The 27253-nt window shown below is 41.3% G+C and overlaps 1 protein-coding gene across 3 annotated transcripts in view; it reads right to left on the bottom strand.

Moving 5' to 3' along the window:
• Positions 1–27253, bottom strand: part of ELAPOR2 (endosome-lysosome associated apoptosis and autophagy regulator family member 2) — a 101579-nt gene continuing 74326 nt past the window's right edge. For all 3 annotated transcript variants that reach the window (XM_027460197.3, XM_038170128.2, XM_038170132.2), the window contains 14 exons: positions 24513–24693; positions 23678–23806; positions 22634–22724; positions 19905–20007; positions 18681–18818; positions 18182–18445; positions 17104–17277; positions 15452–15641; positions 10660–10756; positions 9510–9611; positions 7985–8111; positions 7047–7225; positions 5913–6078; positions 1–2883 (listed from right to left, as the gene is read on the bottom strand). In XM_027460197.3, the coding sequence (XP_027315998.2) occupies positions 2824–2883; positions 5913–6078; positions 7047–7225; positions 7985–8111; positions 9510–9611; positions 10660–10756; positions 15452–15641; positions 17104–17277; positions 18182–18445; positions 18681–18818; positions 19905–20007; positions 22634–22724; positions 23678–23806; positions 24513–24693 (2001 nt within the window). In that variant the 3' untranslated portion in view covers positions 1–2823. The remainder of the gene's footprint in view (positions 2884–5912; positions 6079–7046; positions 7226–7984; positions 8112–9509; positions 9612–10659; positions 10757–15451; positions 15642–17103; positions 17278–18181; positions 18446–18680; positions 18819–19904; positions 20008–22633; positions 22725–23677; positions 23807–24512; positions 24694–27253) is intronic.

Genomic DNA, 27253 nt, shown 5'->3' with positions numbered 1-27253 from the left:
TAAAATGCATTCCGTTTAATCAACTGAACACATAACAGACTGATTCACATTGTTTTATGGCATCAAATAACAGTTTCTGATGTGATTCCATGTGGGAGAAATGGGGGAGGTTTCTGCAAGTATATTTTGGCAGGGTACTAGAAGAGGTCCCAGACAGCTGATTTCTTAATGAAGTGTTAAAGGTTTCCAAAATTTAATTCTCATAGGAAAATAAAAACTTCCCCTCCCTACTTTGTCTTTAACAGAAACAAAAGACCACAAAAACCAGCTAAGTATGCCAGTTTAAACTCACTTAATTGGCAGAAAATGCAATTTCCTTATTTTAAAGCAAATACGGTATGTGCTTATATCCCACTATGTCAGTACTGCACCAGATAAGCTGTTAGGTTGCCAGGAAAAAAATTGAACAATATCAGGACAAACCATTTGGAAGCAGAGCTGAGAAGGGTCATCCAGCAAAGTCTACTGGAGCTGACAAAAATTGCCACTTTTTATTTCAAACAGAAAATAAAAGGGAAAGGGAAGGGAACCAAACAAACCCTCTGTGATTTGAAGTAAAATGAAATATAATTCAGAATAATTAAGGCATTTTTACAGTACAGAGATATGAAGGAAGAAATGTTATTCTAGAGAATGAACTGCAATGTGTCTGTGAAAACATATGGAGAGAGAAGGGGGAAAAATTAAAAGAGATGTAGACACATTCAGTTCGGTGGCAGCAAAAAGCTCTAGCCACCACTGCAGACTGACAATGTTCAGAAAAGGCTTTTTGTTCCACCAAAACACCTCAAGTCCAAAGTTTCAAATATATTTTCACTTTATTTTATGAATGCCCATCAGATATATATCTTTGATGCTACAGCACACTGGTTGAATAAAAATCAACGACATAAAAACCCTCTTCATAAAAGATCCAAGAAGTGAAGTCCCAAAGCCATAACCATTTACTCTGTGAGCATATCATCTCTGACAACCATATATAAATGACATCATGACGACAAACACAATGTACAATAATAAGTGTGCAATGATACAAAATATACAAAAAGGAATGTGTATTTAATATACATTCAACAATACCCCATAAAAATCTTTCTTGGGAAAGTGAAGTGCCTTTTCAAGAACAACAAAAAATGTACACCACTTCTGTAAAGATGCCTGAAGTATCTTCCATCAAATAGTAAAGCCTGTGTTCTGTGATGGGAGATATAAAAAAGATGAGCTGAATTTTCCCTAAATAAACAAATAAACAAAAATCTAAGCTTCATAATTTTTTCGTCCACATCTGTATTATAATAAAATATTCGGAGTGCAGAAAATTCAGTTTAATTTAAATTTTACTTAATAGGGCCTTCTTTTATAGATAGACGTAGCTCAGTCATATAAAACCAAAAAAAATCTCTATTCTTTATTGTAAAAAGACCACTACTGACCATGTGTCTCTTCTGGCTTTGATGCATTCCACAATTCACATAATTTTACAGGAATGGAAATGTGAGTCTGACCGGAGGTCAGCATAAGTTGGTTCCTCATTTTCTCCTGGCTCTATACAAGTCTTGTATATTTTTTCCTTAATATTTTTTGCCTAAGTTTCAGATTCCTTTGAGTCTGACTTCAATGGGAATTTCAGGAAATGATTAGGGTGGGCTTTATGAAGATCTCATACTTACAATGTGGCTGACTTTATGAAGTCCACCTAGCCTCCAGTTTTCAGGGCAATGTTTTGTGCCCTCCTTTCCAAGCAGGTACTTGCATTGACAGCAGAAAGCATTTAGATGCTGAGCTGCACAACTGCACAAGCCATGCTCAGCTCCCCTGGGATCCATCTTCATTCCTTGCCTACGTCCAGAAACAGAGGTGGCTGAGTATTTCTAATAAGCCCCTCAGCAGATAAAGCTGGTCTCTGATCTCCAAAAGTAGAGATTCTTGCCTTACTTCCAGAGTTCAGCCTTTGCTGGCTTGCAGCCTAGGGAAAGGTGGCATATCGGCAGCCCAAGGGAGGGGAGTGAAACTGCCACCAACCTCTCTTGAAAGGACAAGCCTCCACAGAGAGCAATGAGTGCCACTTCCACTGTAGATATCATTTTCCTTGTCTTTATAGAGATTGAGCCTGCTATTGCCTGTAAACTCAAGGGCTCAGATCTGCAATTCATACAACAGCAGTTAACACATTTATATTCAATAGCATCAGGTTTTACCCCAATCCTGATTGCCATGAGTTAGGCATCAGAATGGGTTCAATTTGCAGGTGCAAAACCATGCCTCTTGTATCAGAGGTCAATGCAGACCATCGAGCCCTTCAAAACATTACGATCAAAAGCATTCTCCAGAGTTCAACACTCACCTGAGGCTCATTCCCAGTACCATTCACAATTTTCATTTCAAGAAAGACTCACAGTTATGCTACTAAAGGACAATACACAACATTTGCAGGAGGTTTCAAGCCTCTCTGAAAATCATTCTTATGAATATGTGGAGAAGGAGTGATAGGAAATGAAAGGTACCTATAAATCACATGGCATGCCTGAGCGATGCCCAGGTGAATGCAAAAAATCATGTTATTTGCAGTATGTATATCTCTTCCTGAGTTGAATTTCATTCCCAGTATGGAATCCAAGCATCTGCTTTCGTTTTTGGCAAGGTACTCAATTGCGTGATAAGGCAATCCAATTTTCTGGTTTGCTTTCTGTCTTCTTTCTTCCTAAATGGCTGAGCGTTTCTCACCGAGATCAACACTACAATGTGTGCCAGAATATGTTTAAAATATGGTCCTGTAAAAATAGAAATCAGGTTTGTTTCTTTGAAGGCAGCATTAATAATTATTCATATATTCTGGGATCTTGAAGATTTCAGCTGAACAGATTCAAAGTGATCGTCTTTTTCCTGCAATGGAAAAAAGAGGTTCCAGTCACTTGGGATTCCTCAAATTCACTCCACCACTTGTTACAGACACTTCTCTTAATATCTCCAGAGCAGCTTTTGCCGAAGACTTCACAGTAACTAAGAGTACAGTTTGACCTTTTCATTATTATTTAATAAAACTACTCATTATGAAAAAGAAATAATGCAAAATTGTCAAAATTCTGTAAAGAAGAAAGACAAGAAAAAAGCCAAGAAGAGAAAGAGAAAATTTATCATGGTACTTACTTTAGAGGGTGCAGGGAAGGTTTGCGTTACATACTCATAGTATACAACAGATAGCCAGAGCTAGGGAATTGCAAGATAACCATATGTATTCTTATAATTACTTAGTAATTTGTTCACTACATTGAAGAAAATGTTTAGAGCAAAGCCTGTGAATGTGAACACCACTGCCCCACTCCTGGATGGCCATCCTTACTCTTCCTCTGGGAGACCCCCAGGATAAAAAGTCTACAAATCCTCTGGGTCTAAAAATCAGGGCTGGAAGGTTGATTTTACCTTCTGTTTTTCCTGCTGAGTGACAGGCCAGTCCATCTGCCCAGCAGGTATCAGGGCGTGAAGTGTGGACATGTGCGTGAACATGTGTGTGAACAACCCAACAGCCCACACAGGAGCTATCAAAGAACCCTAACAAAACTACTCACTAGGAAGTGCTGGCTCTTGCTTTATGTACCCACCATTTATACTTGTTTATGTACGCAAACATTCTGGAAACGATGTTAAACTAAGCTCACGATCTGGTCTTTAAAGCAGTCTCCATCAGAGATCAGGACAGCCTGGTGCAGATGTGAGAATAAGCAGGGAAGAAAATTGTTCTATGCATGCCTACAGCAGAGAATATATTCCTTCTTCTGAAGGACCTGGGATTGTTATGCTGGAGACAACAGATGGAACACAATAGTTTCCAACCTGAAGCAGTTCCATAATTCTTTAATTTCTATATTCTCATTAAAAATAATAGTTGTTTATTTCTATATTACAGGCCTAGACCTGAATTCCTTGGGTACTCAAAGCCATTAATAGCTGAAATGTTTTTCTTCAAAGAAATGCCATTGCCTGAAGCTCAAACATATAGTTAGGATGCTTCAAATTTTTCTTTATCTCTCAGTTTACATTTCTCCTCTTTTTCTCCCCTGTTTTCCTCTACGTATTTTTTTCTATATTTTACATGCAAATACAGCAGGAGATGAATTTCCTCAGCTTTTGCACAAATGAAAAATGATGCCTATAACATTTGTTTTGGAGAAATATATATTAAATTCCAGTTATCTGCAGGGATAGAGGACATGGATTTCAGTAAGCTAATGAGGTACTGTAAGCTGAGTTTGCCAGCTATGATTATCTAGCAGGAAAAAAGGAACCAGCTTAGAAATATTTGACAGGCTGGTTTACAAAGGAGAGAATACTCAGGGAGCCTGCTACAATGGATACAGGAACTTTAAAAAACTCTTTTTGAGTCCAAATAGGCATTCAAGTGGTCTGAATGCTAAAGTACTAAAGCTTACTTTAAAGAAAAAAAGAAAAAAAAAAAAAAACACTTCTCCCATGCTATCGTCTCTATACTTATAATCAGGCAGAAGCCAGTGGTTGGTGCTGCAAATGGAGTCAGCAAAGCTTTTACAGTTATCAGGCATACAGCAAAACACGACCCTCACCAGCAGCACTGGCCATTACGCTCAGCCACAGCCAGGCAAGCCATTTCATGCACACAAAAAAATATCAGTGTTTCAAAGTCATTCCCTTCCTGTCGCATTCAAAATGGAATCAACTTCCATTTTTGCAACAGCTTCACAAAATTTGATGTGATTTCATTTTATTTACATTTTCAATATTCTTAGCATTACATTTCTGCCCCTTTCCACAAAAAAAAAAAAAAAAAAAAAAAAAAAAAAAAAGATATTGATTTTGCAAGACAAATATTCAGGCTGGGAGCAAGAGGAAGTTCTGCAAATTAGCTGTGTAACTGTACCATCTCCTAGGAGAGAGATCTGGGGAACAGGTAGCATGGAAAGAGGAAAGCAATCCAACAAAAAAATGTAAGAGAACAAAGAGAAGGGAAAAGTAAGGGAAAATAAAAGAGACACAAAGGTTTTGTTACATGGTACTCATTCACAGAAAGGAAGTAACGAACACTCAAAATTCTCAAAATTCAAACAAAAAAGTGACTTTTCAAAAGATTTCATTATTATTAGCGAAGGAACCTTCTTATTTTGAAACAACACTCTTCAGCAAAACTGTTTGAAAGAGAAAATGTCAATAACCTTTATCCTGGTCATAATAGATGCCCCAGCTCGACTGCCTTAAGGACAATAACAGCTTTCCCATTGACTGCAAGGCATTTGGAATAAAGACCAAAGTGCTTGTGGGATCTACCATGACAGTCCTCTGTTGCTCCCCTGAGGGACATTGAAAGGACATCAAAGGATTCAGACATATAACAACTCTACATCATGTGCTGCAGAAAAAATGCTTAGTGCTGCTGCTGCCCACTGAAACAGAGGAGGTTGCTGCATTGGGTGACAGGTTTTGGCTGATGTCTCTCTTCATCTGAATTGTATCATGCTGAAAATTATGGTTCTCAAGGCAGCCATGAGGCCAGCCCAGGTGAGTGGCAGACATCTGGCTGGTGGCTATGTTCCCAATATCAATTTTCTTTATCTATAATGGCTGTGTTTGCCTCAGTGGAGGAATCCGGCAGGAATCAAGGAAGAGGGGTTCCCTCCACCACTGACTGCTCTTCTGGGGCATGGCCCATACAGAAAAGAACGCTGTGGAAAGCTCTCTGCAGAAGAGGGAGCGTTTCCTCAATGCCCCACAGCATTTATCATTATTTCTTCTGTGGATTTCAGCCGGTCAGCTACAGACTGGGTGACATGTGCGTGGGAGGCTGTACAACACACCGTGCAAATTAGCATTGCAGCCTCATCACATCCAGTAATAAATAATGGTAATAATTATTTTTAGTATTAATAGTAGTAATTACTACTTACCTTCGTTGCCAAGGATTTGAGCTTCCCCAGCAGTGACTGCTTATTTGAATATACTATTTCTTCTTCATTATCTTCTCCTTCCATTATAGCACAACTGTCAGCAGCTGGCAGCTCACACTCTTTTGAGTTCGCTGTCATCACTAATTTGGAATATTTATACTCCAGCCTGAAGATATAAAGCCAGACAGGTGTTTTTTTTTTTTTTTTTAATGAATGTACCATATTCAAAGTTTTTGTAATTTAGATTATCTGCAGGCCTTCCAGATAGTTACTTCTGAGGTAATTACTATGAATTGGATATATTTCAATCATTAAAAATGCATAACCAGAAGAGCATTAACAATACATTCTGTACCCGCTCTCCAGGTTAGTTCTCTAACTTTAGAAGTCTCTAGAAAAAATCCATATTTAAAAAAAAAAAAAAAAGAAAAGAAAGAAAAAAACACAAGAGTAAGTATGTCAGAGTTCCCAAACTGTAGATTATACCAGAGGGCTTCCTCAGGATCTTCTTCACACCACTGTCCAAAAGGCTTTGGGGGTAAAGAAAGGTGTGTAACAGTGTGAGGTGGGGACCACAATGCTGGCACCCAGATTTGCTGAAGCTGGATATAGAAGGGGAGGTGAAATACTGTGGAGGTGGAATCACAGTTTGAAGGTTTATGGCATGAGGTTCAAGATGCAGAGGACAAGAATGGGAAATAGACAGTAAGTTCGGTCTGAGAGATAGGGATCTTTTGGGTGTGTAACAAACATAACCTGCCCAAATAGACCTGAGCAATTTACAGTCAAGTATCCTATTTCAATCCCACTGAATGGTATGAAGTAGGCTGAAGAGAGATCCTTTTGGTCTTCAGACTTTGACAAAGCAGTGTTGCTTCAAGACCTGGTCAACCTCAAAATCTCAGGGGCTAAAAAGTCAGTTCCTATTGGGAAATCATCCCATAACAAATAATCGTATATTCCTTGCTAGCATTTTTGACAGCCACTGTTGGCAGAAGAAATCTCATCTTGGTAGATTAAATGATCCAACACAGCATTTTTCATCAACATTGTCAGAAGTCCAGATCCATGAAATGTCGTTCTGTATACCACACCAAACTTACTTTTATATGCAATACAATTTGCAGTACTTACTTTTGGTTCTTCTTCCAAAAATAGCAGGTCAAGGCTATGAGCAAAACGGCTGTGAAAGCACCAACACCAGCTCCAACCTTTAGCCAAAAATCTACCGTTTCACAAGTGCTGGTTCTTTTCTCTGGCAAGGGAACCCCTTTAATGCAATGCTTTGGCTCATTCCATACATACAAGGTTTCCTTTCAAACAGAAAGTGCAGAACAAACAAAAAGTAAGCTGTTTATAGGAACTATTCGGAGTTGAAGAAAATAAGCAAGTTTTAGGTTAGACGTTTTTTCAGTAAAAACAAACCAAAGCTTGTACTTCAGGTTTTCAGATTCTATGTGCAGTCATATTTGTCTGCTCTATTGTCCCCTTGACTGTGACTGCAGGTTCAGACATGGCAAAAGGGCTTCTTCTTCTTTATTGATCTTCATCTGACACAGTTTGGTTTGGACAAGGATTGTAAATAGGTTGTGCCTGCTTTGGAGATGTTTATCAACAGTTCTGAAACAGTGAAAGGACTTCCAAATATTTGACCAGAGAAGGCAGTAGCAAAAAAGTTGCAAACAAAGTAGAATGAATTTCTAAACTGAAATTCTGAACCCTTCCCTAGTCTGCCCCGATGTTTATGGCTGTTTAGGGACTGAAGTCCTCTGAGTACTCCATCTTATACAAACAATTTGCCTGCACATATGAATGAATCCTGAGTTCGGTTCACTGCCCATACAGGCACAACCCAGCTCTCCTCCAGGAACCATTCTGATATGGGCACAACTATCCCTGAGTCTCAACACAGCTCCTGACTGATACAGGGCTTGCATCCAGCCAGCTCAGAGCATGAACTGAGATTTCCCAGCTCTACCTGCACTTAATGTGTCCACTTGCACACCAAATTTCAACAGCATCCAAGTTTTACCCACATGAACCCATGTGACTTGGAGCTGGGGGTGCTGTACCTGAAATCCTTTTTTGCAGGCTCCCTCAATCTCATGGTAGTCTTGCTCCGTGCACAGAGGGCAAGCTTCTGCACTTTCCCACATGAAGTAGAAAGTGCATCCATCGCACGTGCCAGCCGGGCATGAGCTAGGAGGAGAGAGAAGTTTAATTACTGCTTATGAAACATTCTGGAGTTTGCATCCTCTCTCCACATTCTGCTGCTGAAGACTGGTAGTGGTAAGTATGGTAAATGGGTAAACATCCACCACGTCAGCAGATGGAAAAATCTGGAGGAAGAATTTTTCCATTCAAAAAGTGCTGTCACATGTGAAAACAGATGTTGGACTGTCAAAATCTAAAGAAACAGTCCAGAGTTCCTGGCAGTGAGTGCTACCTACACAATTACAATGAAGAGAAGAAAAAGCAAGTATTGGAGACCAGCAGTACTACTCCAGTGTCTCACCAGCATGCGTTAGAGCAGCGTGTGCCTCTTTCACTATTCTCCTGCACTAGGTGATTGTTCCACGTGAATGCTACAAGCAATTCCTGTTGCTGTTACAGTGATGTCTGGGTGAGGTCACCCATATGGAATGTACTTGTCCTGTCATGGTTAATTACTAGAAGGATGTTCACCAGTTAATGAAGAGGTAACAGCTTCTCTTAGTCTTAGAAAGACTAATGGACCTATTATGTATTCAGCCGGCAGAACAAAGTTGTGCTGGCAATGCCAGGACTTTAACACAGCTTTTGCTCCTGACAACTGCATCAGTTCTAACAGCAGCAGTGGCCAAAAATGCCTGCACAAAATTGGGTTGTGTAAATGTGAAATGTACCCGTACAGAAAAATTGACTTAATTTTTTCTTAAATTGACTTTTTCCTGTGTCATCTGGAAAGCTGTTATCCTGATTTGAAGCACTGAAAATTCCACAGAGCTAAAAGCTAGAAGAGAATAATTGATAACTATGCTCTCTGGACTATGGAATATTGCTTTGCTGTATATGACAAGAGCATTGACAGACCTTTCTCCTCTTTCATCTCTTTTGTCTTATGCTGCAACTTCACATGATACTAAACAGTGTCTGGAGGATCAATGAGTTACATGCAATACTATATGACATTTATCAGGTGTTTGAAAACATCTGTCTGACTTTTGAGCTAAGCGAAGGGGGACTAGGAATGGAGAAGTCAACAAGAAATGAGATACAGCATGTCATATCATCTGTGTGCTGTTTCTACCTATCCTCATGCTGTTAAAAGCAAGGTAGACTACTACTCTTACCACAGGTGAATTATCTATCACAGCTCACATCATGAGCTACCTGCAACATCTCTTTCCACACAGCTTAAATTGCAGTTGGTCTGAAGGGAGGCAATAGGCACAAAGCTCCCCAGATCAAGGCCTTCGCCTTCACCTGTGAGAAATGAGTGACACCTCCTGGTGGGTTGATAAGGGAGACAGCACTTCTCATTGCTGTTGAGTAAAGTCACTAATTAATTTTGTAAAGGTTGCCTGAGGCACTACTGGGATACAAATACTTAAATACCTGGGCACAGAAAGTTCTCCTTGGTCCGGTTTGTTGGGGTTGCATCTCATCGTCACAACAGTTGCACGACCATTTTCACACGAGGTTGTCACTGTTGAAGACCTAATATGAAACAAGAGGAAGAATGTGCAGTCAGAAATATGTTTCCACTACAGAAAAAGTACTCTGAGATGCCACTCAGGGAGCTGCTCTGTTTGAATTCTGCTGAGCCAAGGAATAAACTTGGCCAGAAAACAGGATAGAACGATTAAAAAACAGAATTCCTGGCACTGTGTATGGTGAGTAACTTTAATGGAGGGCTTATGATGTCTCTGTGTTTGCTCAAAAACTTTAGAAGCACCCTGTCCTGAAACAGCAGAAGGCAAAGAGTATTCAAAAACTGCACCTATTCCAGCAAGACAAACACTGTAAGACAAATTAACAATATGCTCAAAGTAGGGTCACTACTGGGGTTCAGTCTGCAGAATCAGACACTGAAATTTAAATGTTTGCTTGTGCATGAAATGCTGGTATCAAAAGTGGTATAGACAATCAAAAATTATCACTGAAGCCAACACAGAGAGAAAATCAGTGCAACAGAAGTAGGTATGTGCCTTAAGATAACCTGAAATGTCCCACAGCTCCAGAGACTGAACTTAGAAACTCAGTTCATGTGTAGACACCAGCATGTAGACATCTTAATTGAGGTGATATTTGAGCTAGTTCTTACCCCAGTTGAGATATTCTTGATACTGAGGAAAGTGAAGAATAGGAAAAGCATACTAACAACTGTGCAGGTTGGAACAATTCTCTTTAACGTTCGTATCGTTTTTGTAACAAACTAATAAGAAATTAATGTAGAAAAAAATGGACAATGGATATATCAAAGTCATATATGAGAACATATAGAAAGTACAATGATATTGGAAGCAGCACTTGGATGAATCTAAGTTCTGGTATCACTGTCTGTCCACACATCAAGTGCAATTTGGATTTGAGTAAACAGTGTTTGCTGATTTCAAAAGATGTTCTTCAATGTGACAATCAATATCAGCCAGATAGTGATTAAAGTGAGAAAGGTTAAAGGTGGATTAAAGATCTTCCCTCACAGCTTTAGTTCCCTTTAAACAAATGAAAGTAGAGGTATTAATTAACAGTATTTTTTACCTACTTGTAAAAGAAATGCACATCAGGTACTTTGCTTGGAGAAGGAGGAAACAAATCTGTCTTGATGCTGATATTTTCCAGTGTTGTTTCAACGGTAGCTCCTAAAATTTGAGAAAAATATAAAAATAAAAGGAACAAGCTAGGAATGGATTTCTGAGGGGTTCACGCATAATATTTTCTCAGTCTGCAAGGTATGGTTCTCACATAACAGCATTTCATGACCTTATTATACATTGTACATTTTCCTTTATTCTAACTGAACTTTGCAGATTTGTATGTTCCTCATACCGTCTGATTTCCTTCTACAGACAAAACAAAATAAAAATTACTAAAAGAACACCAATGTAAATTGATTATACTCTTTTGTCTAAATTTAAGTTTACCAGAAGATACTACAGAATCATAAAATAACTCAAATTGGGAAAGGACCTCTGGAGATCGTGTGATCCAACCAACTGCTCAAAGCATATGCCTTGCTTATGCTACTCATACATATAACTCTTAACACATCATAATCATAACACCCGGAGCAATCTGTAGTATTGCAGGAAAAAAAAAAAGCAATGACAAAATTCAGAAGGATTATAGATTCATAGAAAAGCCTTGATGGCAAATTTTGGAACAAATGACAGGCTGATGTGTAAAATAACACAGGTCTGCATGAATTTTGGAGGAGAGTTGAGAAAGAGGAAAATTCAAGTAACCCAATTTCTCGCATATCTTTTCAATCCCATGAACCAGAGAACAGAAAATATTGGTGCTGCATTACAACATTTCAGAAAGAGGGAGATGTACAAATGGGACAGACTGCATCCTCCTGGTGAGGTGAACAATTGCTAGAACTGTAATAGAAGCAAAGTGGCAGCAGCCAGCAACTGATGGGAAGATGGGCATGGCTGAAGAAAAGAGTTTTCTTCTTGTTCTTGCAACAGGTCAGGCAAACTGGCTGCATTCTCTACACAAGTCAGAGCCTGTGATCATGGAAGCACAGAGATCGATGCACCCATTAACATTCCTGAGGTGGTCATGCAGGTGAAGGATGCTTGTAGAACATCATAGCAACACAGAACAAAAATAAGCTGTGCTGCAGCAACCATCAGGAACATGCAGAGAAAGACTTCAGGTTATTGTGGAGGGGCTTCCATTCTGAGAACACACACAGGAATCACTTTGATGATCATTTCTTCTCATCAAAGACATTGCATCTAACACAAAGTAACTTAAATTTGGATCTCAACCCAACAGACAGATATTCGTTACTCACTATACAGGAAGATGATAGCTCCTAGGGACCTTAATATATTCAACTGAGGCAATGAGAGAATATTCCTATTCAATATGCAGAACTGCACAGTTGGCATCCCTAAGTGCCATTTCCCAAAAATAAGAACACTAGAAGCAAAATCAAGTGTGGGGAAAAAAAAATGTTATTCCTTGGAAGGTATTAATTAGATAGCTAAAAAGCCACAATGACTCTCGCAAGAATGACGATAGTTTTGACTAAGAGTCCACCTTGGATCCAAATAGCAGTAAAGAAGCAATTTAAATAAAAACATTGGCACAAGTTTAATGGAGGGGGAATAGAGAATCAAATAAAACTCTATTTAAATCAAAAGTTATGAGTTACAGAAATATGATAATGGATGCTAAAGACTTCAGGGAAAAGCTTGTGTTTGGCAGCACTAGAAAAATTGTAAGTCTGAGGCTTTTTTAGAAATACTAGAAATAAAATATACCTTATGGATGGGAAAGGCAAACTTCAAGCACTTTAAAATGTAACCATTGTAGTAAAGAAAAAAACAGCAGAAGATCTTGATATCTTTTCCCTGTATTAAGAAAAGATCAGGACTGCCTGCTTGCTTTCCAAGACAATGACTGAACACCTCATTCTTCCAGCCCCCTAGCAAAAAAGGATTTTCTCATCTACTTGGGATGCACACTTATAAACTAGCAAACTCACACCTGACAGTGACCAGGCCAATGGGATCTCCCACATACAAATACTTGTCCTTAACAGAGCTTTTAACAATAGTGAAATGCCAGAAAACTGATAGAGAGGGAATATGGTGTAGAAATCCAGGGAGGACAAAACTGAACCAGATGATGAAGTGGCTAACAAATATGACGTGGCAGATTAAATGAAATGGGAAGTGGAAGATGAGTTATAGTTAATGGAATGATACATAATAAGTACCAGTCAACGTGAATTTAAGAGAACAGCTCTTGTTGAACAAATCTGATCTCATTCCTTGAGTGCTGATGAATTTGTTTTCTAAAGAAAATTATGTAAATTTATCAAGTATTTCACTAATTACAACAAGATTTTAATTAAAGAGTTAGTAGTGTAATATCGATTAAGTATACACTCTTCATTAAAAAATATTTAACTAACCAATTACGAAATTATCTGGCCATGGCAAATTGTCATCCAATATGATATGACACCAGACTTCTCTAGGCAATGACATTGGAGACCCAAAATGCATGATGATCATCAGTGATATACAAGTAACTACATAATCACTACTGGTAAAGTGTAGAAAAGACAAAAATTAAGAGGAACAGGAATACAATACAGAGCAACTTCATTCACTTGGTAAGCTGGTCCCACTGAAACTAAACATATCGTAATGCAGCCAAGTGCTGCAAGGGATGAAGGCCAGTCCTGAAGAAGAAAGAGCATCCCTTGGATACTATAACTCTGAAAAAGATCTAGAGTGGGCAACAGAACAAGGAAGACATCATGAAATCCCATGAGTTTGGAAGGGCTCAGATATTCAATCCCTGCATGTAAATGCAAACATGAAAGTGATTTTCATTCCCTTTATTGTGAATTAAATGCTGGAATAGTATTTCAATCTGATGCCACATTTTAAGAAAAGATAATAACAAGTTACAGAGGTTGCAGAAAAAGACTCAGAAAAGTATTCAGATGTTTGAGAGAAATACATGATATAGCAAGAGATTTGACAAACTTGGTGTGCTTCGTTTATGAGAAAAGTAGGCAAGACAGGGTGTGATGAGCAGGTGTGAAGGACCAAGTGTACAAAATATTTCTCCAGGAAGGAAAAAGCGGCTGTGAAATGGAAGAAAAATATCAAGAAACAAGTGCTGAAAACTGATGCCAAGCAAACTCAAACAGGAAACAAAGCTGCTTAAAAATAAAATACAGAGATGCTGTTTGGCCAGTGAGGAAAAAAAGAAAAGAAAAAAAAAAAAGAAAACGATAAAGAAATACCAACAACTATGGAAAAGCTTTTATTTCTGGCAGTCTTAAAAGTCCAGGTTGAATGCTCTTCCAAAGATGTGCTTTTGTCAAACACGAGTTTCTGGGCTCAACGCCAGGGAGCAAGTACAAACACTCTGCCTGAAATGGATAGGTGAACAGACTAAATGACTTCATTGTCTGATCTGGCCTTAGACTCTGGGAACTTGTGAGCCAGAACAATGCAAAACATAATGGTGTGCACTGCCCCATGCTGCTCTAAGCCTCCTCTTTCCTCACCTAATTATGTCCCAGCACCAGCTTCTTCTGAAATTGCCTAGTGGAGACTTGGCATGGGCAGAAACACTTGGACTAATGGGACTACTACAGTGACTGGTCTTACCCTACACAAGGTGGGCAGGAAACATGAAAGAAAATTAGTTCTTTTTAGTTACATTCTCCAGATTTTTGTGCTGAAATTCTATGCACCATGGGACCCTCAAGAAGAAACTTGGGAAGAGTGATTAATACAGGCAAAGAAAACAAAGGATGGGGGCGAGCCCTTACTCTTCTGCTAGTGCCATCAGCTGAACTGAACCAGCAGTAAAAGCAATGGCATTTGTCAAGATCTGCTTCACAGTTCAGAAACAAAGTTTGACCCCGGGGCTGAATCTTGGACTGCTCCCTACTCTGCCCCCATGGTAATGCAGCACTGCTGAGCTGAGAAGGATTTACTTTGCAGTCCTAAATGCAATCCTTTGCAGTGCAGACAACATCCATGACAAGTTTCCTCTCTAAAATACATTCACATGTATTAAAGTGGGTCCAGAGGAGACCACGAAGATGATCAGAGGGCTGCAGTACCTCTCCTCTGAATACAGGCTAGGAGAGCTGGGGATGTTCAACCTGAAGAAGAGAAGGCTCTGGGGAGACCTCATTGTGGCCTTTTAGTATTTAAAGGGGACTTAAAAAAAGACAGAGAGCAACTTTTTGCACAGGCTGGGACAGGACAAGGGGGGATGGTTTTAAACTAAAAGAGGGGAGATATAGATTGGATGTTAGGAGGAAATTCTTTACTTTGAGTGTGGTGAGGCCCTGGCCCAGGCTGCCCAGAGGAGCTGTGACTGCCCCATCCCTGGCAGTGCCCAAGGCCAGGCTGGATGGGGCTTTGGGCAGCCTGGGCTGCTGGGAGGTGTCCCTGCCCACAACAGGGGAGTTGGAACTGGATGGGCTTTAAGGTCCTTTCTCACCCAAGCCATTCTATGATTCTATAATTATCTTCTACAGGACTTCAGAATACAAACATTTGCTCCATGTCAGGTACATCCTAGACATACATCAGGTACATCTTAAACACAGGAGAAGGATGAAAGGGATGTATGTCATAGCTTTCTTTCCCAGGTTTTTAGAGCCAAAATACCATAACAAACAGCAGGCTTCCCACAGAAACGCGCTGAGCATGTGGTCCAGGTGCACATTCAGTTTTCAGGGACTAAAAAGCCTCATTTACGGTGGTTTGGTTTTATTGTTTGTTCTGTTCTGTGACCCAAAGCATTCACTTGCAGCAACATGCAAAGGACAAAGCACGTACCTAAGAACCTGTCAGCAAGGCTGTTGGACTGCAGAGCCAGGGCTGTTCGGAAACCCTTGCTGTCTGAAGGAATGATGGTGGACTGACAGACAAAAGCTCCCACGAAGTTGGAAAAATCTTCTGATTCTGCAACCATGTCCTTCAGAGTAACATCTGTGATATTGTCAGTGCAAATAGCCATCTTTTTCCCCTGCAGACAACCAGGAAAAATGGGGAAGCTGTTGGTGGCTGATAGGATGTGGAGAAGTTTGGGAGAAATTGCAAACTTCCTGATTGCAAACTGTATGAGCTTCATTCCTGTGTCTTAGAAACAACTTGATGTGTCTATCACAAGAGAAACAAATTGCAGCATTAAACTGCCACTGTGAAGGCTCCGATTAAGGCCTCGTATAGACTTGGGAACAAGATGTCACCTCTGCTATATGTCTTATCAGAAACCTGTGTACAAAGCACTTTTTTCTGTTTATCTTGACAGCACAGTGCTTGCAGAGCATAATAAAATGGCTTGGAAAAAAAAAAAAAAAAACAACAAAAAAACATATTGACTGTAAATAATATACTGTAGAATATCTCTTTATTTGGAGTTTAAACCAGATAAAATATTCTCAAAGCATGAATACATGAAAAACATAAACTGATACATAGCCTTCAAGGCTGCATTAATGTCACATGTCAAGACCAATGTTAGAATCTCAGAACAGCAGCAGCGAAAGACAAATCAGCAAATTCAGCAGGCCTGACCCTCCAAAATGCCAAGCAAGCAGACTTGGTGCTATGGTTGACAGTACTGTAGTAGTAGGGAAAAATGTTTGGGAAATGAAAACCAGATCCACAGGGGAGTATCTTTGTGGATTTATTTGTCAACAGCTCTAATTCAGGTGGGTAAATACATATTTAAGCCCCAAAGAATGCAAAACTCTGTAAAGAAATATGACTACTGACTTGCCTGAGCTTATGCATACCCTTTGGTGTATGGAAAAAAAAACTTCAGAACTTTACAGGCAAAAACATTAATGTAAATTGCACACATTGGCTTTCATGGGGTAATACCCATCACTGCTACTGCTCCAAAATGTCAATGTATGTATGTGACAATATGCCCTGGTATCCTCCAAATCCCAGGGAAAACCCTGACTCAGGGAATCAGGCTGTAATATGCCACAGGAGAAGCAGAAACTGTTCACACTTGTGAACTAAACACATTTTTACACCACTTCAAAAGGCTGCAGACAAAGTCAGCAATGAGCACCCCGGCCCCTGGCAAACCTGACTAGGATTGTGCAGAGAGCAGGGTGACAAGGGCTGTGCTGACAGCAACATCTCCAGCCAAGTCACAAAGAAGTAAACATATGGAAAGTAGTCCTGAAAGTAGCAACTGAAACACTCAGACTCTGAGGCTGAACTAAAAGACTGAAGGCATGAGAACAGCAAAAAGGCAAGGATGTGACCGTGTTTTCAATTCTGAGGGTTACTTATGCCTTAAGCACTGTCATCTCTGTGTTGGCACATCACATGGCTGCCTATGGCCACCTGACTGGGGACGAGATCCAGAGGAAAGCATTTGCACAGTGATGGTGAGAGCTCAGCTGTTAGGAGAGCCCAGTTTCTGTCTCAGTGTGATCCCCCCAGCCCTCAATGCCCGCAGAGCTCACCTCATTCCCACACAAGCTGATGTTAAAGAAGTGGAAGAACTTGGTCCCACGGGAGGTGAAGCTGGGCCCGCTCATTAACGAGCCCACCTGGCTGAGGTTGCTAAAATCATAATTCAGGCTCTGGTTATCCCTGAAGTATGACACCGTGCAGTCACTGAAGCAGGCAGAGTGGTCCTTCAGAAGAGGAGAGGAATACATTAAAGAGCAGTTATGGACCAGCAGCAAACAGTACAGTCAGCAACTGGGAGTTAAAGCAAGGAGGCGCAGACAGGACTGCTTTCCTTAATAAGGATGGAGGGGGATTTGTCCTGTTTCTGTGATTCACCTTTCCCCTGGGAAAATTCCCATTCTTGTTTCAGTCCCTTGCAATCACATCTCAGAAGGGCTTTGAAGTTCCTAAGCCTTGACTTTCTGCTGTCCAAGAAAATGCAGTTTCTTGATTTGTTTTGTTGTGGGTGCTTTTAGGATCCCAATGTCCCAGCTTAAAACCCTGTAGATAGACCAGAACCATGGCCTCACTTACTCTTGCATCTTGCAAAGGAAACCAAAAATCAGAGCTCAAGAAATGGGGACAGGATATGAACTCAGCTGGAGACAGGAAGAACATGAATGAAACTGAGCTGTTCTTCAAGCCCCTGTGCAGTTCCTTGCCAAAGGATACTGCATGTGATAAACATTTATCAAGGTTTAAGGGCAAGTTCATACAAGACAAATTTGTTACAGGTTCCTAAAGGCACAGAAACATCATGCAGCTGGGTAAATCCCTAAGTTTAAACCAGAAAGAGTCTGGGACAGTTTTAGGTGAAAATAATGTATATGTTTGCTCTGTTCTTACACTGTCCCAGTGCAGCTTTTTGAAAGCTTCTTGGACCATTTTTTTGAGCCAGTGTGGTCAATTTTATCTTATTATGTGTACAACCCTAAATTAGACTAGGGGCATATCTGGAAGAATGGACTTGGTTACAATCACAATCCCATGCTAACAAAGCACATACCTGTAGGAAAGCAGTCAAACTGCCCCTCTGAGTGCTTATATTCCAACCTACCCCTCACTCTGAGACAATCACAGCTTCTGTACCTTGTTGCTCTTGCTGCCAGGCCCACATGGGATGCAGGCCTCCCTGCCATAGACCTGGTGGATGGACAGGAAGGTGTTGGCTGGACACTCCTTGCACAGGCTGGTCTCCTTCTCGATGTAGTGTCCCGGCGGGCAGGGCACACAGGATGAGCCCGACTGCTCGGAGCCTAGCGCGCAGGCCCGGCAAGAAGAGGAGACTCCATCCACTGCGTTGGTCACCGTGATGGAGTAGATCTTTGCCATGTCGTTGATGAACTGCCTGCTCTGAAATGAGAGCCAAAGAAACCACAGTGGTTCCATCATGCCATTGCATGTGGGCATTGACTTATGCATGCAGCTGCCTTTCTGCGTGGGCGGTTTATCCACAACTGCCTCCCAAGTGACGCTATATGGTGACCCCTTACAAGAAGACTGTGAGCTTTGAGGGAAGGCAAGTGCTCTCACAATGACTGTCCAAGGAAAACTGTGTTTAAAGGCCTGTGTGTAAAGAAATACTTACATCTTGGCCCTCGTTTATTCTCTGAAATGCCCAGGTAAACGTGAAGGAAGCATTTTTGGAGATGATGTGAGTGTAGGATTGTTTCTCTTTACTTCTTTCCCATGATTCCACCACATTAGTATTTTTTCGATTGATATCCTATAAAACAGAGACAGTTAAATTAAAAAGAAAAAAGCGGGGTTATACTATACTAAGCATTAGTATTTTATAATATAGTAATTAATATATATATAAAGGACTTTACAACTGCATTTAACATTTAATAAAGGAGAAAACATATTCATCCAGCTTTTCATCACTGGCAATTTTTCAGCTGAGAATAAGTGTTTATTCAAAAAGATGTTCTTATTCCCACAGCAGTTGATTTTAAAGTCTTATGGCAAATTATGAACGTTATGAGGACAGATTCAGCACAATGGTTCTTTCAGATTTCAAATTCTGTTTATATATAAAATACATGGGTACCAGTGTACAGAGAAGGGAAGATTAAAATTCAAAGAAATACTGTAGCTTCTACCACCTTTGGATATCCAGTCTGCTGGTGTCTTTAGTGTAACAGCATCAATACTTATGTGAGAAAAAGAAACGTGCCGTCTATCTTTTTGTTTCTTATTCTCCATCAGCTGTAAATGGCCCAGTGGAAGATGGAGTAGATTTCATTAAATTACCACTAAACACAAAGAAAAACACCAGCTTCACACTGCAATGGAAGGGGCAAGGGAGTGGTCAGATATTGTTACCTTCCTTAGCTGATGGATAATGAAAATAAAAACAATGGCACTTTGTTTTCACAGACAAATGTCTGCTGTACTACAGATTCTCCAGCTCACTGGCAGGATCAAGACTAAGTTTCCAACATTGTCTTCTCCCATCCCACTGTCCTATTCCCTGACTTGCAAAGCTTTTGAACTTCTGGAGGAAAACCTGACCACACAAGAGCCACTGAGAGTTTTAACAGGGGAAGTTTGGCTCTTCGATGTCAAATGATGTCTTTTAAAATAAACAGACAACCAAGAATGGCTCACAATTCAAGCGGTGGAGGAACTCTGCTAGGTCATTAATTAAATCCTTTCTGCAAGGGCACCGCAGATACTAAAATAATGTCATGCTTAATCTTAGTCATGATACACCAAGTGCAACTAATCACGCCAATGTAGAGGTATTAAAGTGACATGTGGAATACCAGGCTCAGTCGTCAGTCATGGAGAGAGAGGTCTCACTTACCGCCATAAAGTACAGCACACAATCTGCTGAACAGATGGTCTCAAAAATAAAAGTAATCCGTCCTAGTTCTGACCCAGTTGCTCCTGTCACTGATGTCGGTGGTCTATTTAACAGAGACAGAATGAAACATTTACAAGGTGCTCTCCAGACATGCAGCAGTCAATCCTCCCAATTGCTTTTTGTACAGCAGAGAAACCACTGAAATCCTGTCACATAAAACCTGCCCTTGCAGAACCACAGAGACCAGGTCTGCACAGCAGCTCTGCACTGAGTATTGGGCACAGCATGATTATTTTTAAGGGTTTGACTTCTTTATGGTACAGTTCCCTCCCTACAATCAATACCCAAATTTGAAGGTATCAGTGGGGAATCTTATCGCTTAAATCTGTTACACAGGAGTAACTTTAAGTGATTTGCACTGATTCATTTGCATCTACATTTCACCGCTAGAAGATGCATTCAGGAGTTTCATGCAAACCATGAAATATTCAGTGTTCCCTTGCTAAGTATTAAACGCTTAAAAATACCCTTGACTCCCCCAAGCACTCAGCAGCAGGGACCACTTTGGAGAATCCCCTGTGACTACAGCAGAGAAATACTAGGAAACACCTGCAATGGAAATGACTGCAGCTCAGAAATGACTGCAGCGGAGCAATGCTGGGACACACTGAGCTTTCCATGGATATATTCCTTGCTTCTCTTTTATTTTCATTGTTCTTTGGCCATACTGTGAAATAAAAAGCAGGGTTTGCTCATCTGATATAAGAAATCACAACCCCACTCTGCTGAGATACAGCAAAGGGAAGGTGAGGTGCGTTTCGCCATACCTTATTCATCTTAATCATAGAATCATAAAACCATCTAGGTAGGAAAAGACCTTCAAGATCACCAAGTCCAACAATCAATGTGACCTACTGAGTCCCATCTCTAAACCATGTCCCTCAGTGCCATATCCATACATCTCTTAAATACCTCCAAGAATGGAGACTTCACCATGTCCCCGGGCAGCCTATTCCAATGCTTGACCACCCTCTTTATGAAGAAATTCTTCCTAACATCCAATCCAAACCTTTCCTGGAGCAACTTGAAGCCATTGCACCATGTTCTATCATTTGTCACCTGAAAAAAGAGACCGACACCCTTCTTGCTGCAATCTCCTTGCAGGTACTTGGAGACAGCAATAAGGTCTCCCCTTCAGCCTCGTCTTCTCCAGATTAAACAACTCCAATTCCCTCAGTCACTCCTTATAACTCATTTTCTAGTCCTTTTGCCAGCTCTGTTGCTCTTCTCTGCACATGATCAAGCAACTCAATTTCCTTCTCATATTGAGGGTCCCAAAGCAGAACACAATATTTGAGGTGCAATATATAACAATATAATAATAATATAATAATATTTGATACCAGGTCTAAGCTTGGAGTCTAAGCTCACTCTTTTGAAAAAGAAGAGACACAAGCACGAGGTAATTCATCCTATCTGAGGATCCATGAGAGGTGGGATGTCCTGTTTTCCCAAGATTCCTGCATCTCTCCATTGGCTCTAGGGCAAGCACAGACTGTACAGGCTGTCTGGAGCTGCAGTGCAAAGTCACATGGGACCCACATCCACTCCATGGCATGTTTAAGTTGGTTAATTTGGGATGATTTAGAAACAGAGGGATAGCTTTGCTCAGTTTCCAGACAACCGACCAGCTGGCATCTCAGACTCAAGCAAACACTACTGAAAACCAAAGTCTTACAGAATTGTCTGCTGCCATGGAATGACTGGAGACACAGGACTAAATCTAGGTTCCTTCTTGTCTCATTCATGGCATCTTTCACAGTACAAATGCCATCCAGAGGGACCTTGACAGGTTTGAGGTGAGCCTGTGCGAACCTCATGAGGTTCAACAAGGCCAAGGGCAAGGTCCTGCACCTGGGCCGGGGCAATCCCAAACCCAAATCCAGGATGGGTAGGGAATGGATGGAGAGCAGCCCTGAGGAGCAGGACCTGGGCATGGTGGTGGATGAGGAGCCCAACACAAGCCAGCAATGTGCGCCTGCAGCCCAGAAAGCCAACCGTGTGCTGGGCTGCACCAATACAGCGTGGGCAGCAGGGCAGGGAGGGGATTGTCCCCCTCTGCTCTGCTCTCCTCAGCCCCCACCTGGAGCCTGCGTTCAGCTCTGGGCCCAGCACAAGGACAGGGATGGATCAGAGCGAGTCCAGAAGAGGCCACGAGGATGCAGAGGCTGGAGCCCCTCTGCTGTGGAGCCAGGCTGAGGGAGCTGGGGGTGCTCAGCCTGGAGAAGAGAAGGCTCCAGGGAGACCTCACAGCAGCCTGCCAGGGCCTGAAGGGGCTGCAGGAAAGCTGGGGAGGGACTCTGTGTCAGGAGGTATGGTGGTACAACAAGAGGAGTGGCTTTAAACTAAAAGAGGGGAGATTTAGATTGGATATAAGGAAGAAATTCTTCACTCAAAGGGCAGTGAGGCCCTGTCCCAGGCTGCCCAGAGGAGCTGTGGCTGCCCCATCCCCGGGAGTGTCCAAGGCCAGGCTGGATGGGGCTTTGGGCAGCCTGGGCTCATGGGTGGCGCTGGGTGGGCTTTAAGGTCCCTTCTGATCCAAAGCATTCTTGGTTTCTATGATCTTTACACTTCAGAAAGGAAAACTCTGTTCATTCTAGAGGTAATGTGAACTAGGTGTAAGAGGCAGAGGTAAATGAGAAATAAATGGAAAAAATCCTGTTCCTTACTTAAATCCTGGGATGTGCAGGTTCAAGATAAGGTAGTCATTATCAGAGCCTCCTGCCCCACTCTGGATGTGGTCACCAGCCACCTCCCAACCTTCATGGGACAAAAAAGAACAGGTTTTCAAGAAATTAATGGTTCGTTGGTCATACAGCATGAAAAATATTCCGTTACCGTATGTTTTTAAGCAATTCAATGCATTACTACCAGATGTCTGGTATAAGCTGTAGAACAGTATAATAATGCTTTTGAAAGAAAAGAAAAATAATAGTAACTGCATTAATTGCTGATTTCATAGGCAAATATTAGCTTGGAATCATTTGACATTTCCTAACCTGTGCCAATCTTCCCATCAGAAGGAATGATCCATCTGATCTCTTCCAGCTTTAAAACTCAATCGGTCAATCAATCTGTGCATTAAACATTAAGCATATACTTCAGTGCACCTCTCTAAATGTAGAATTCAAAGTTTGAGTTACATCAACCTGCCAGGCAGATCACATGGAGGGAAATCTCTCAGCAGGGGCTGGAGGTGAGAGAAGTCCTGAATGGGACCATTTTCACAAGTGAGCTGTGACTGCTCTCTGCTGCTATTTTAGTAAATGTGCAGAGAGATAGCTCTGAGAGCTGAATGAACAAAGACCACAAATTTTAATTAAGTTTTCCAAAAGAGTTATGTGTGTCTTTGAAAGTCATAGTTACCACAAAACATGAACAGAGAGAAATCAGAGAGAAGTCAAACTGTTTTTTATCAACAGGGTTATTCAGATGCATCAAAGTATATGGTGGGATGTCTTTAGCTCAGAGAACTTCATGTCAGCTGTATCTCCTGCCCTCTTCTGGTATAAAAAATTTTTTATTTCCTCTTTGTGATATTTAATGACACTGCTTCCTGCAGGAATTACCAAGCTCGGTACAATAAAAGAAAAGAGGGAGAAACTCTTTGTGATTCACGGCAAAGAGCATGTTCATTTTGATGAGTGCTCCATCACAACTGCGACCAGCACAGGATAAAGACAAGCATGTAACAGTACAGGGAGTTGGCTCACCATTCATCCCATCACACTTTGAGTTGCCAACGTTAAAGCAAGAAGTCTTCATGTTGCTTGGCAGGATGTTCCACCACTTGTACTCAAAGCCAAGAGCTGGTTCAGTCCCAGCAGGGCAGGCTTTGCACTCTGCAGTGAGAGAGAGTAGGAAAATGAAATAATGCAGTGAAACTACATCTGAAATAATAATCAAAAAACATAATTAACTTATTTATAATCAAATCGTCAAAGACATATGGGGACCAGAAGAGTATAAACAAGACTAGCATTTTATAAATCGCAGATCATAACTTCACAGTAAGTGAACTGCAACTGATCCCCCAAGCTGTATTTCCTTTTTAGTGGCTTCAGTTTAAAGGTTGACCCTACTTGTGGTAAATGCAAGTCCCCTCAAAATTCTGTAGGTGACCACGGGGTCAACACACCTCAGAACCAATGAAACATAATTTAAGTTGGAAGTTGTTGGCAGAGTGCTCATCTGACAGTGCTTGAAATGAGATTTGCACAGGGAAGAGCTTGGCATGGACAAAAATATAGATGAAAAAGAATTACTGACTGTAAAAGTTCTGATTCCCTTCTCAGAAACCATTAAAATTCCCCCTAGGATGTTTATACCAGCCAAGAAATGCATCCAGAACACAGCAGGTCAATGCAGAGTAGCAATCCCTGATAAGAAAAGACTTCAGAGGGAAAACAGATATTCAATACCCTCTCTCTAGTGGTGTTTACTGAGAATTTTATACCAAATGAATTCCAGCTTATGATGATTAAATTCAGCCACATGCAAACAGACAACTGTTTCTGGGGACACAAGCAGTTTTATGTGGACTCTTACCCTGTGTACCATCTGAAAACGTGCCCTGTGGGCAAGGAGTACAGGAAGACGAGGCATTGCTGTAAAAGCCAGGATTGCAGGGTGGACAATCCTTCCTCTCTCCAGAAGGAGGTAGGGTCAATGCATCAGGGAGATCCTCTCTGCAAATCTTGGGTTCAATCCACTTGTACATGATCTGAGTCTGAAAGGAGAAGACGCTGAGCTCACATGACGTGTTAGGCAGCTTTAGGGCTAGATGCACATATCAAGGTCTCCTTTGTATATTAAGTGAGGGTATTCCCAACATTTTATGCCAAATATGAACCTTGCACACCAGAACAATAAAGGGAAAGGCAAAACAGGAAAACAGAAGTGACTGGGCTCACAGGCAGTTCCAAGATGTCAGGTCTTAAAGAGCAAAGCAAAAATATAAGCTTAAAACAACTACTACAGTTCATTACTATTTATCTAGTTTTCCCATAAAATTACTGTTTATCTAATGGATTTTCCCACAAAAATGTTTCTGAGGAACACCAGATTAAGAATTCTAATAACTCCACGAGGAATCTCTGCATTTTGACCATACTTACCTTACATATTACTTCTCAACTATAAAATCCCTTTATCTGAAAGGTATCTGTTATCAGAGAATGTCACAAGCTTTGCATTTTCTCCACACTGGTCTATTCTTTGCAAAGATCTCAAGTTCTCATGGGTCATTTCCACCTACTGAGCAAATGCCAGGAACACACAGGAACAGGCCCAACTCTTCTCCAGTCCCACCACATTACATAAGGAGTAATTTACAAACACAAACATGAGTGCATCCTTAATGTTACCGTATACAGAGGTATTGCCTTTCCACTATCACCTTTCTTGAAGGCAACACAAGTTTTTAGGAAGAGGCTGAGATGGATCACCCACAGAGTCGGGTTTCAAATTTTCATCTGACTTTAGGCCTATCCCTAAAGGGGATTAATATCGCAAAATGTAAATATGCTGAGCTTCAGAGAAATCCAATTGGTAAGACTTTAACCTGGCCAGAGCTCCTGCTCTGGATTCTTCTACCGTTTGGTCCAGAAGTGCAACTGAGAGCCCTTGAGACCAGAGGCATGAGTACAGAGCTTGATGAGGGAGATTTTACCTTCTGAATATGATCCTTGCTGTTAGGGCCCTGAGCATATGCTGCTGCTACATTGGGTGTTGAACTGCTTGTGCTCAAGGCTAGCCCTTTGATAACACAGACCTGCTCAAGAAGTATTGACCAGCTTTGAAGCTGTTCAAAAAAATAAAGTAAAAAAGGTGGAAGAAGCCTCAGCACAGGCTCCTGGGAGCTGCAATTAAGCTGAGGATATTACCCATGGTCTCTGCCTGAGTTGTGTTGCAACCACGCCCGTGCCAGGCCATGTACCATGCTGATCCAGATCCTGACCATGCCTCGTGGACTTGATGTTCCAGCCTGACGTTTGTCCTGCCTCATCACTATGGATTTATCTGGCAGTGTTGACTGAACCTGGCTGCTGGTGCTGGATCTGCATTGATCACTTTGCTCAGGTACAATGGGACTGCTTTTTCTGTCAGTGACATCTCTCTCTGCACCCTTTGCTGTACTCCTCAGCTCCCATCTCCTCGACCTTTGTTGATCAGCCTGCCCTTGCTGTTCCCAAACACTTACAGGATTTCCTGGAGTATTGCTGTCTACTTTAGCAGCATCAAGGGTACACAGCATTTAAAATAAAAAGGATCAGAAGCTAGCAAAGTGCCTGTGTGGTTGCCCAGAGCCCAAACACACCATACACACTCAGGTAATCCTACTGTGGCTGAGCAGAAAGAAAGGGGTCAGAGTGCCCACTTCTACAAAAGTGACGGTTTCTAAAGCTGGGGCTGAAGCAACCAGCCTGGGATTTTTAAAGCAGAAGATGAGCGAAAATCAATAGGAGTCAAGTGCTTAAATCTCCCAGAGCCACTTCTACACATGAAGTGGGGACAGCAGGAGGCAGACAACAATCTGATGTCCAGTGAAAAACCTGTCTGATTTTAGTAAGTCATGGATCAATACACCTTTAGGCTGGTGCTTTTCAGCCACTGTTCACCTGCAGACTGGCTGCAGAGTCAGGTCCTCTGACTGAACTGCATCAGTTGGAGATAAGGCTGGGGAGCACTGCAAACCTTAACTGATTTCCAGAGATGCCAAGCACCAAGCAGACCTGAATATTCAGCCAGTATTTGTGCATTAATGACATGTTCTTATTCCAACCAGAAGATTCAGTACCTGGGGGTGTAGGAGTGAATACTGCTGCTAATTCTTCAAGTCCTTGCAAGAAGTTAACAGAGCAAGAATTAGCATGACAAGAACAGGTTGTGCAGCCTGCTAGCTCTGGGACTAAATTCACTGATGCTCGCCTTATTAAAGCACTCAGTCTCTCAGTTGCATTTTGGAACCAGATGATGAGGAGATCTCAAAATAGTCCACCCTGCCAACAAGTATTAGGCCATCAACCCATGGGTGCTATAGATTTTGTCTATTTACTGTCCCATCCAGATCTAAGTGAAAAGAGGCAAAACAGGCCTAACCACATGCCCATCCATCTCTGAGCTTCACATCCCAGTAAGTAGGATTTTCTCCAAATAAGTAGGAATTTCTCCAAATTCCACCATGTGACTACTGGGACAAAGAGCAGGAGAGCTCCAAATCCAGGCTGCTCCACCCAGAGATCCTCCTATGAGAAACTCAGTAGACCTAAGACCCCTGGGTGAAACAA

The sequence above is a fragment of the Anas platyrhynchos genome, chromosome 1 (assembly GCF_047663525.1).
Source record: "Anas platyrhynchos isolate ZD024472 breed Pekin duck chromosome 1, IASCAAS_PekinDuck_T2T, whole genome shotgun sequence".
In the NCBI taxonomy this organism is placed as follows: Eukaryota; Metazoa; Chordata; class Aves; order Anseriformes; family Anatidae; genus Anas; species Anas platyrhynchos.
The sequence above is the reverse complement of the archived record's forward strand: the minus strand, read 5'-3'. Positions and strand labels throughout refer to the sequence as shown.